Source organism: Lynx rufus, unplaced genomic scaffold, assembly GCF_022079265.1.
Source record: "Lynx rufus isolate CCGP_SWC_20201006 ecotype Redwood Valley unplaced genomic scaffold, mLynRuf1.p SCAF_3, whole genome shotgun sequence".
Lineage (NCBI taxonomy): Eukaryota > Metazoa > Chordata > Mammalia > Carnivora > Felidae > Lynx > Lynx rufus.
The window spans coordinates 14,976,888-14,989,006 of NW_025814845.1; the positions used below are offsets into that span (position 1 = coordinate 14,976,888).

The window sequence follows — 12,119 nt, forward strand, 5'->3', positions numbered from 1 at the left end:
GGGGGCGCCTGGGTGGCGCAGTCGGTTAAGCGTCCGACTTCAGCCAGGTCACGATCTCGCGGTCCGTGAGTTCGAGCCCCGCGTCGGGCTCTGGGCTGATGGCTCAGAGCCTGGAGCCTGTTTCCCATTCTGTGTCTCCCTCTCTCTCTGGCCCTCCCCCGTTCATGCTCTGTCTCTCTCTCTGTCCCAAAAATAAATAAACGTTGAAAAAAAAAATTAAAAAAAAAAAATCAGGCAGATCTGGAAATACAACTTGGCTTTGCTACTTACTACCAGTGTGCTCTTAGACAAGCCACTTACCAGTGACTGGGGAAGCCAGCTTGTACTGGTTCACCAGTACCTACTGTTAAGCTTTCAGCAATTTTGTGAGCTGATTCTTAACATATTCATGATTCAAAATTAAATTATAGAAATTTACTAAATTTTATTATTCCCCATGCCCCTGTAAATAACCCGAGGTTACTTAGCTTATTCTTGTATCTGTATAGAAGAAATCCTATATAATGCTGTGCTACCATTCATCTCTTCCCCACCCACCTTCAGTGCTATCCCCTTGGTTGCTTGAACTTGGCCATGGTGGAAGTATTAACACTGTAGGAATTGGCCAAGTGCTGCCAAGTCAGTATTTAATGTATCGTTTTGTTGATTGTCAAGACCTAAGAAAGTGATAGAGACAATCTTAATAATTCACAGTAAAGTTAAAAGTGTGTCACATCTGTAGCGTTACATTGTAAGTAGGACTGATGTTTGAGGAAATTTTCTTCCAGTGTTTGAAAACATTATCCAATTCAGTGAAGACGTAGCTCATATCACTGATGAACAAGTGAAATTCTGTTGTTTTCCTTTTATCTTGCCTGTTAATTTAAGCAAACATATCAGTTAACATTCACATGAGAACTACACACATTTGTTAGGTCGCAGCCATAGCTTGGCTACCAATATAAAAATTTGGCAAAAACCTAAGTGAGCGTTCTATGAGAATCAGTTGGCCATATGGAATTTATAGAAAGAGCATTACATATTATTTGGAAATTGTGTATTACATGGCTTTTGTGTCAATAAAATTTCTAATTAACATATGTACACATACTTTATTTTTATTTATTTTTTTTAAGTAAGCTCTCTCCCTAATGTGGGGCTTGGACTCACAACCCTAGGATCAAGAGTAGCATGCTCTACCAGTTGAGCCAGCCAGGTGCCCCCACAGTTTTAAACGTATAGCCAGTTGTTAATATTTACTAGAACGCTATTGCTTAAACTCTCTGAGATTAAGTTCTTCATCTGTTAAATCACTTATCCAAAACTATGAGCACCATACTTGACTAAATTGTATTTTAGTATTCATACCTGTTTCCTTCTAAGATTGGATATCAGTATTTTCCCCCATCCCTCTAAACCTCATATATAGACATAAATTGAGAGCCATTGTAATGTATATAGCTTTTTGCCTCTATATTATGACTCCAGAGTATAGTAATTTTTAATATTCACGATTTCTTTGTATAGATACTTAGTATCCTACTTGATTTCAACTGTCATTTTTGCTCTTATCAGAGCTCCTCCTTTTACTAGCCTCTCCTGTCTCCCCGTGGTCCCCTCCCATAACTTACAGCCTATGCTGTCCTTGTGTGGGTCCAAAACCTAATACCCAATCCTGTTTGAATTGTATGCACAATATGAGTAAGTAGATGCTAAGTGAGACCTGAAAGACCTTCCTGTAATTGCTTTGGTCTACTCTACTCTATCTGTGACCTCCTTTCTTAGATAAAAATTATTATGAGGGGCACCTGGGTGGCTCAGTCTGTTAAGGCATCATACTCTTCATTTTGGCTCAGGTCATGATCTCACAATTCGTGAGTTCGAGCCCTGCATCAGTCTCAATGCTTATAGCGTGGAGCCTGGTTGAGATTCTCTCTCTCCTTCTCTCCCTGCTCCTTACCCGCTCACACATGCGCGCACACACACATGCACACACTCTCTTGCAAAATAGTAAATAAATACACTTTAAAATAAAATAATTATGAAATATTTTAGACACATTAAAAGGGTTGGGAATAATGTAATAAATACCTACCCGTATGCTCCTTACCCAGTTTAAGGAAGGAAACATAAGAATTGCAGTCACACTCCTCCCAGGTTCCATTACCCTCTTTTTCTCCCCAACGGTAACCACTAGCCTGAATTATAACGTATAAATGTTATACGTTTACCTTGTATCTATATGTTCAGAAAATACATGGATTGTTTTTACATATTTAAAAATATACAAAACATGATAAATGTATATGTTCTTTTTTTCGTATTGTATATATTCTTTAAAAAAATCAGTAGGCTTCATATTTTAGAATAATTTTAAGTTTACAGGAAAATTGGGCAGAAAATCCTGAGGGTTTCCATATACCCCATTCCCCTAGTTGCCTTACTAGTAACACCTTGCATTACTGTGGAACAATTATTACGACTGATGAGTGAAAATCGATGCAGTATCATTAAATAAAGTTCATAGTTTATGGGTTTTGATAAATATATCCACTATTACATTATCATGTCGCATAGTCTTACTGCCCTAAAATTCTGAATTCCATCTCTTTATCCCTGGATACATTCTTTTGGATCTCAGTTTTTTTGTTTGTATAACTTCATAGTTTTGAGGCTGAGTCCATTTGGAGTCTAATAACAAAACACCATAAACTGGAAGGCTTATTTCTCACAATTCCAGAGGCTGCAAGTCTGAGGTGAGAGTGGCTGGGCAAGGGCCCTCTTCTGCATCACAGGTATCTATGTTTTCACATGGCACAGAGGACTAGGGAACTCTGGGGTCTCTTACAAGGGCACCAACTCATTCATGAGGGCTCCTCCCTCATGTCTGAAGCACCTCCCAAAGATCCCACCTCCTAATACCTTCACATTGGCCATTAGGATTTCAACGTAGGTTTTGGGGGATACAAACATTCAGAGTGTAGCACAGGGTTACTCTCTGATTCATTTCCCTTAACTGCTGATTAGTGTTTCCTCTTTATGCTTATACCTCAAATTAATGATCTGTTCTACTGTTGGTAGAATGTAGGTTGTTTCCAGGATTTTGTTAGTACAGACGTCTCTGCCTCAATGAGCTCATATAATCTCTTTGTGAAAATACACGAGCATTTCTCCAGGGTATGTACCTAGAAGTGGAATTAGGGAGTCACGAGATTTTTAAAATTACTCCTTTATACCATAGAATGCATTTTAACTCCATTTTAAACAACATTTCTATGTGTACAGATATTCCAAATCTAATGCCATTTTTACTTTCTGTTCTTCTAATATGCAACACTCTCTCTTTCTTGTGAGGTTTTGGATCTTAGCTGCCCTTTTTTCTATTTTGTATCCACCCCCACTTCCCAGCAATTCATCTTGATGACCCAACTTTTCCTTTAGGTGTCTGTCTAAAAGTCATTTTTCTAAGAGACCCCCGACTCTAGTCCACATCTGGATAAATGCCCCTCCTTGGTTTTCTGGCAAGGCTTTTACCTCAGCTGTTTTGCAGTTGCCCATAGCTAACTTCTCCAAGGACAGGAAGCACAGCAGAGTTCGCCCTGGTATCTCCTGCGCTCAGCATAGAGCCTGACACATAACATTTGTGGAATTAATGGAGGTATGAATGAATGAATGTAGGACACTAATATCATGTCAACAGCGGCAGAAACTAGTGCCCTCCCCACAATAATTGACTGGACCATTGCAGGCTCCAGTGGTAACTAACAGAAAATAGGGTTCAAGTGTAGAGGGCCAAAGACAAGGTCCTGAGACTCCATCAGGCACAGCAAGGACAAGACGTGTCAGTCATGGCCAGGAGGAGATATTTTCAACTCAGACATTCATAAGCTGGGGCCTGCCTCTGTTTACCAGCTGGGAAATCTTCAGAAAATGAACCATGAAAGCCTGTGATGCAGCAGCAGTATGCAATCATTTTTCATTTGCTACCAGTCAGCTTCAGGGATCAAGGACAGCTAAACACATAACTCGCTCATGCATGTTATTTTAAAGGCATATTTTAAAGTTATAAATATGGTACATTGAGTTAATGAGGTATGTTCTTTTGGCGACAAATATTTACATTCCACATATGCCTCTTGATGTCAAGAGTGTAACCGTTTCATTTTCTTCTTTTTCTCAGGAGGCTGGGATGCAGATGGAAAAGGCCCTAGTGTCTGGGACACATTCACCCATCAGGGAGGAGAGAGAGTTTTCCAGAACCAGACTGGCGATGTAGCTTGTGGCAGCTACACTCTGTGGGAGGAAGATTTGAAATGTATCAAACAGCTTGGATTGACTCATTACCGCTTCTCTCTTTCCTGGTCACGTCTGTTACCTGATGGGACGACAGGTTTCATCAACCAGAAAGGCAAGTGTTTCTTAAAAATAGAAGGTTGCAGCTTTAATTCAAGGTTATTGCTGCAGTCTGGCATAATTAATCCAGTGTGCTGTTCTGCAGCCTAGCTTTGAAATTGCAAGCTTTTAGGGTGATTATAGGATAAATTTTTTGAAATAGGTTTGCATTAGCTTTCTTAATAATATTCTGTTTTCCTTTAACTGGAGATATTTGTTGGGAGGGGCAAAATAGATGGGCAGGCAGGGGGTGGGGATAAGTATTTCATTGATGTAAGATATGGAGTGTTTACCTGAAGGTGAATTTTCCAAAAGTTATGTATTAAACTGTTTTCAGTTGTGTTAGGCTGTGATGAGTTATGAAAAGCCCTGCAGAACTTGAGGAGATTTGGAGCATTTCAGTTGGAGCTGAATTGGTGGAGCTAATTAACTAGCAAAGAGATTAGCACCAAGGCATGTGAAGTTCACTTAATTAGGGATTAAGTGCCAGCTATATCACTTACTATCTATGTAAGCATCTCTTGGGCATTTTTTCATGACTCAGTTTCCCCACAAGTAGAAAGGAATACTATAATAGTTCCTACTTCCAAGAGTTGTGGGGAGTTTAAGTGAAATTAACTCTGTAAAGTGCATTATTTACATAGTAGCTTGTATATCATAAAAGCATTCAAATAGTGTTAGCTATTATTCTTATTGAGCTTTGTAATTAAAAAGACTACTGTCCTGGGGTGCTTGGGTGGCTTAGTCAGTTAAGTGTCTGACTCTTGATTTTGGCTTGGGTCATGATTTCACTGTTTGTGAATTCGAGCCCCGCATCGGGTTCTGCGCTGACAGCACAGAGCCTGCTTGGGATTCTCTCTCTTCCTCTCTCTCTCTCTCTGCCCCTCCCTGACTCATGCTGTCTCTCTCTGTCTCTCTCTGTCTCTCTCTCTGTCTCTCAAAATAAGTAAATAAAAACTTTACAAAAAAAAGACTACTGCCCTATTTGAATGCCTGTTATTTATGAGACATTTTAAATACATTTTCTCAAATCCCCACAATCAATGAGGAGAAGGTATAATTAATCACATTTTTTACAGTGGTACACGTCCAAATCCAGATATTTTGTAAATGGTGGGTTTGGAATTTAAACCTAAGGTCTAGCTAGCTCCTTCCACACAACAGTGCTGGCAAACTATAACCTGAGGGCCAAATTTGGCCTGACTCCCATTTTTGTAAATAAAGTTTTATTGCAGCACAGCCATGCCCATTCGTTACATATAGTCTGTGGTTGTTTTCCCATTACCTTGGTAGAATTGAGTAGTTGGTGCAGAGACCATATGGCCTGCAAAGCCTGAAATATTTACTACCTGGTACTTTACAAGAAAAGTTTTGTGATCCCTGTACTACAACATAAAGTCTTCTTAATAAAGAATCTTTATTGCTACTTTTCCTGGGAAATACTTCACACTACTCCTAGGGTTGGGACTAGGTGAGGCAAGTGATGTGCCCAAGGTGCAAAATCCAAGGAAACGTTGACTCTCAGGGTCTTGCAAGTGCAAGGTGGGCACTTGCAGAAACCCGAATGAAGGGCCCTGCTTGCCTCATCCCGCTTCCAGCCTTCAGTGCCTTCACTGATCCTCAGGGGCTCTTTTTTGGGTAAGTTATCTGATTTCCCACATAGTAAGAACCACCTGTGACAACAATTGCTAGGTGGGCATATGTACTTGCAAATGTTGATTTTTATGTAAGGTGGGGGAATCTGTAGGTTGTGAAATGCAGCTGCAACTTCAGATAAGGGACAACACAAGATTAGCAAGTCCATTGCCCAATCTAAAGACATTAGCTCCCCTAACTCCTGTTGGTTGAATGTCTAGTTTCTTGACATCACAGACCAGTTTTTTTTTTCCTGCCTTGAACACACATTAACTTGTTCAGTTTAAAAGTGAACTAATAATTTTCTGCCTTCCTCATCCATCATCTATAACCTTCTCTCTTCTCTGGCACCATTATACCCTCAAAAGTCTAAAAACTAAGAGTAATCTCTGAATCTCCTCTTATTTTTCTTTCTACATCTAATTGGTTGCTAAGTATGATCCATTCCACTTATGTCTCTTTAACTTCTCCCTCCTGGCCCTCTTCTCTGCCTCCGCCCTGGTTTAGTTCTTTATCATTCCCATCAAGGACTTTTTGATATACCCATGCTGGGTCTAACTACTTTCACACTTTCTCTGCCCTTTAATTCTTTGTACAAAATCCCAAGCCTCGATGTATAGTGCACACTCCTTCATAACACCGTTTCAGGTTTCATTTGACTTAGTCTTAACTCACCTCTGTTGCATTGCAGGCTGAAATTCCCTCATGCATACGACCCATGCAATTGTTCTATGTAATTCCCTAAGCACATAACCCACTACTTATTAAACGTACTATGCAATTTTCCACCCCTGTAGGAATTTTCTTAAACTCTTTTCTCCTGCCTGGAATGGCTATACCCACTGAATATCAACCCTCTTGGTAAGACCAGCATGGATGTTTCTTCTTCTTTACACTCTCCCCTGTTCGAAGACAGAATACATCTTTGTTTTTCTATTCCCATAGCACGTCATAAACCTCTTTGAGTATTTCTCACATTTTTTACTCTTAGCATTATTAAATCCCCTGTTAGATTATAAGCACCTTGAGTTTAATTCAATTCAACAAATGTGTCTTAAGTATCTACTGTGTGTCAGGGACTGTGCTAGGTACTTATATTGAATTGCCTATAGTGTATGGGCAGATAATTCTGCCTCATTCACCCGCATAACAGTATGGTGTCTTACAAGGAGGAATTCAGTAAACATTTACTGAGTTTAAGTGAATTAGGTCAATAATAATCATAAAAATAACCCTAAAGCTAGTAATGGTTGTGTTTTCTTGAGCACACAGTATGTATAGCTCAGTGTGCCAAACATTGCACCCTGCTTTTGCTGATTTAGTGCTCCTAATACCCTTATGGGTGAGGTGCTTCTCTAAACAGGGAATAATGGTGATCTGGGATGGAAGGCTGGGTATAAATTTGCCAAGGTGGCAATTTAGTGCTGAATTCAACCTAGGTCTGCCTAATGTCAAACATGTAGTATCTACTCTAGAACCTTCTTTAGCCTCACTAGACCATTTCTACTCCCTGTGCTACAATTTCTCTGTTGGTGAAATGAAGCAAAGGCACCACATCACCAGAACTCTTTCCACTGCTGTAGTCCATGATTCTGGGTGTTTGGAGCTTTCACTGAATTTCCATTTGGATGGTAAACAATGGAAAAACTTGAAAACACACACACACACACACACACACACACACACACACACCAAAACAACACCTCCCCGGGGCCAACTTGTAATACAGATCCATAACCCCTTATCTGAAATTCTAAAATCCAAAAAGCTCTGAATACTGAATCCTTTTTAGCAAGTTTAATTTTAAAAATAATTTGGCAACAAAAGCTAACCTGAATTGATGCTTTTTTTTAATTGAAGAATAATTGATATACAATATTGTATTAGTTTCAGGTATAGAACATGGTGATTTAACATATATATATATATATATATTACTAAATGATCACCACAATAAGTCTGGTTACCAGGTGTAATCATACAAAGTTGTTATGATATTATTGACCATATTCCCTATGCTGCACACTATGGCTCCATGACTTACTTATTTTATACTTGGAAGATTATGCCTCTTAATCCCCTTCACCTATTTTGCTCATCCTCCCTCCTCTCTCCCCTGTAGCAACAATCAGTTTGTTCTCAATATCTGAGTTTGATTCTGGTTTGTTTTCTTTGTTCATTTGTTTTTTAGAGTCCATGTATAAGTGAAGTCATATGGAATTTGACTAATTTCATTAGGCATAATACCCTCTAGATCCATCCATTTCACTACAAATGGCAAGATTTCATTCCCTTTTATGGTTGAGTAATATTCCATCACACACACACACACACACGCACACAGACACACAGACACACATACACAGACACCACATCTTTATCCATTCACCCATCGATGGATATTTAGTTTGCTTTTATATCTTGGCTATTGTAAGTAATGCAGCAATGAACACAGCAGGTCATATGTCTTTTCAAATTAGTGTTTTTGTTTTCTTCAGGTAAATATCTAGAAGTAGAATTGCTGGATCATGTGGTAGTTCTATTTTTAATTTTTTAAGGAACCTCCATACTATTTTCCATAGTGGCCACACCAATTTACATTCTTATTAATACTGCATGAGAGTTTCTGTTTCTCCACATCCTCACTAGCACTTGCTACTTCTTGATACTAGCCATTCTGATAGGTTTAAGGTGTTATCTCATCCTGGTTTTGATTTGCATCTCCTGATGGTTAGTGACATTGAGCATTATTTTCATGTGCCTTTTGGCCATCTGTATGGCTTTTTTGGAAAAGTATCTATTCAGGTTCCCTGCCTATTTTTTAATCAGGTTATTTTTTAAAATATTTATTTATTTATTTTTGAGAGAAAGAGGAAGAGGCAGAGGGAGAGGGAGACAGAGAATCCCAAGCAGGTTCCCTGCTGTCAGTGCAGAACCTGATGTGGGGCTTGAACTCATGAACCATGAGATCATGACCTGAGCTGAAATCAAGAGTTGGATGCTCAACCAACTGAACCACCCAGGCACCCCAATCAGGTTGTTTTTTTGATACTCAGTTTTACGGGTTCCTTATATATTTTGGACGTCCAACCCTTGTGAAAATTTTTTACAATATTAGGTGATTTCACTTGGTAAGAATATTTATATAGTTTATTGCAGAAATGTGGGGAATATGCTTAGGAATCCCCCAGGCTTACACCAATGGGTTAACAAGGCATAAAGAAATACAAAGCTATAGAATGCTCATACTCAAGTATGGGTAAACCAGATTGGCACCTCAAAAATAGGGGGGTGCAAAGGCACCCAAGAATAGGGAGGCGCAAAGGTGCCAAGAATAGAGAGGTGCACAGGCACCCCAAAATAGAGAGGGGGTGCAGAGCCCCCAGAATAGAGAGGGAGGGGCAAAGGCCCAAAATAGGAACAGGCGCAAAGGTGCCCAATACATAGGTATATGAAATAAACAAGATTAGATATTCAGGGTGGAAGCACCCCTAATTTAGTACTATAGCAGAAAAGCTGCTTTCACAGGAGGATAGGGCCCAGTTAGGTAAACTGGTGAATTGGACTATGGACCACTGCGCTGCAGGCGATGCAGCTCAGAGCAGAGATGGTTAACAAAAGAAAAGGTGGCTTATTAACCCTGAGGTTATTTCCCCGATCTGTCTCATCCCCTAGGCTAGCTAAGATAAACAAGCACGGCACCTCCTGTCTGCCATTAACAACCACCTGCCCATCTACCCAGCGCCAGGATTTTGTTTTATATTGACCCAAACCCCAAATACTGTATATTTTCAAATTCCCCCTTTTCCCTCACATCCCCAAGTTAATGTTGACAGTTTCTTTGTTTCTTTGTACATGCCCATCACGTTTGTAAGCCTTCTGATCTTAATAAATACCCAGCAAAGACCCTTATTTGGGGCTCTTGTCTTTTCCCGGACATTAGCCATCTCCCGCTCTAATCCTGCGTCTGCTCTTTTGCTGGCCAAAAGAGAACTTTAGACTTAAAGTCTATGACACAGAAATATTAAGTGAGACTGATCCAGACCCACTGAGGGTATTAACTTAGTATATGGTATTTGCTCTGTATTTCCTTTCTAAAAATCCAAAAATTCGGAACACATTTCCCTCCAAGATTTTCAGATAGAGGATTACTGTACCACTATGTCAACATATCAAGCTATTTAAAACAAATATGAGATATATACAGAAGTCCATGGAGCACACTATAGATCAACTATCCAGGAACAGGACAGCAGAAAAGCTGGAGGGGGGTGGTGATGAGACTGGAGATACTGGGGCCACTTGCACAATGTGGGAAGATAAGTCATGCACATCTCATGTGAGGATCACGTGCCCCAGCACTGAGCTCTTTATGTTTGCCCCCAGCTTTTGTAAAGTCATAGCTGATTAATATTACAGACTTTCCATGAACAATAGGGCACAGGAGGTGCTTCCAGTCGGCAGAATTTCAATAAGCGGTTGCTCACTGTTGTGCAGTGATCTGTTGAAGCAACTGGAACTGTTTTAACTCAGAAAGGCCATCATTTGTTTTTTTCTGTTTGAACATTTTCTCAAAGAGCATGTAAAGAATTGGAAAAACCCTTGTCACTATCCTTTACAAGGCACCCCGTTTTTTGTGTTCTAACTCCTATTTTAAAGCTTGATTAGAGGACATTTGGAAACGTGTAAAACCTATGTTCCCAAACTGTAAGAATATTTTACAAAGTGGAATTGTTACACAGCCTTTCTCTTTCAAATGTCAAGTCTTCGAGGTTTAACAAGAAGAGATTGAGCTGGCAAAAGAAATCACATATTTCTCTAGTTCTCAGCTGTTCAAGTTCATTTTCATTTCTGCCACAAATGTAAGTTTCAGATGATTAGTAGGGGACCCAGGTATTGGAAATAAAAAAAAGGAATGTCTATGCTGAATTCCTTATTCACTTTAGTATTTAAAATATGAGCACAGTTAGCAGGAATGGTAAAGTAAATAACTAAAGAAACATTTATTAATCTGCTACTCCACGTCAGGCAATATGTGAGGCTGAATAATGGCCCCCAAAGATGCTCACATCCTAATTCATAGAAACTGTGACTATATTATCTTACATGGTTAAAGGGACTTTACAGTTGTCATTACATTAAAAATTTTGAGATGAGGAAATTATCCTGGATTATCTGGATGGTCCCAGTGTAATCAATGAGCCCTTATAAGAGGGAAACAAGAGGATCGGAGTCAGAGAGAGAAAATACAGGAACTGAAACAGAGGTCAGAGAGGAGAGAAGATGGTTATGCTGTTGGCTTTGAGAATATTAGAGGGGCCACGAGCCAAGGAATGCAGGCCGCCTCTGGAAGCCAGAAGAGGCAAAGAAATGGGCTCTCCTTGAGAGCCTCCAGAAAGAACTTAGCCTTGCTGACATTTTGATTTTAGTTCAGTGAGAATCTTTTTGAGTATCTGATGCCCAGAACTGTAAGATAATAAATTTGTGTTGGTTTAAGCCACTAAGTTTATGGTAATTTTTTATAGCAGCAATAGGAAGCAAATACAGGCACTGTGATAAGAGAACATAGGGCAAGCAAAGAAATTAATTGGTGGTGTGAGTCTAGAAGGGAATGAACCTAGTTGTCATGTGTGATGCATGTTAGGCACTTGAACAAAATTAATTCTACATTAAGATATTTATAGTTTGGCTAGGGGGATTCCAGGTCAGTTATTTTCTGCATTGACACATCATCTTTGCAAGTCCTAGCCACATCCTCTTCTGAGAGAATTTCCCCATTTCTTTGTTCTACATAGACCTGCTCCACTCCTGGCCATAGCTGACTGGACAAGGGAAAGACCTTTTTCCCCTGTGACATAATATTGTATAACCTCATGGAAAAAGAGAATCTTGCCCAGTTGTCTTCCCCTCTCAGAGATGTTTGGAGTTGAGAAGTTGAGAATATGAGTTGGTTGGTGCTGGAACCAGGACTATAAGATAGCTTTGGCAGATGGGATGGCCATTTTGAGACCATAGCAAATTTGGTGCATAAAGAAAACGTGTTGAGTGAAACTGGATGGGTGAGACCAGTCTTTCTTGAGAGGCAAACACGTTCTCAGCTCCCAGCTTCAATT

General features: G+C 39.7%; 1 protein-coding gene across 1 annotated transcript in view; it reads left to right on the plus strand.

Annotated features, from left to right (window-relative positions):
- The window catches only part of LOC124520881 (cytosolic beta-glucosidase), a 108,144-nt gene that overhangs the window by 26,253 nt on the left and 69,772 nt on the right, over nt 1-12,119 (plus strand). Inside the window, exon 2 of the mRNA XM_047091989.1 lies at nt 4,160-4,387. Coding sequence (XP_046947945.1) covers nt 4,160-4,387 — 228 coding nt within the window. The remainder of the gene's footprint in view (nt 1-4,159; nt 4,388-12,119) is intronic.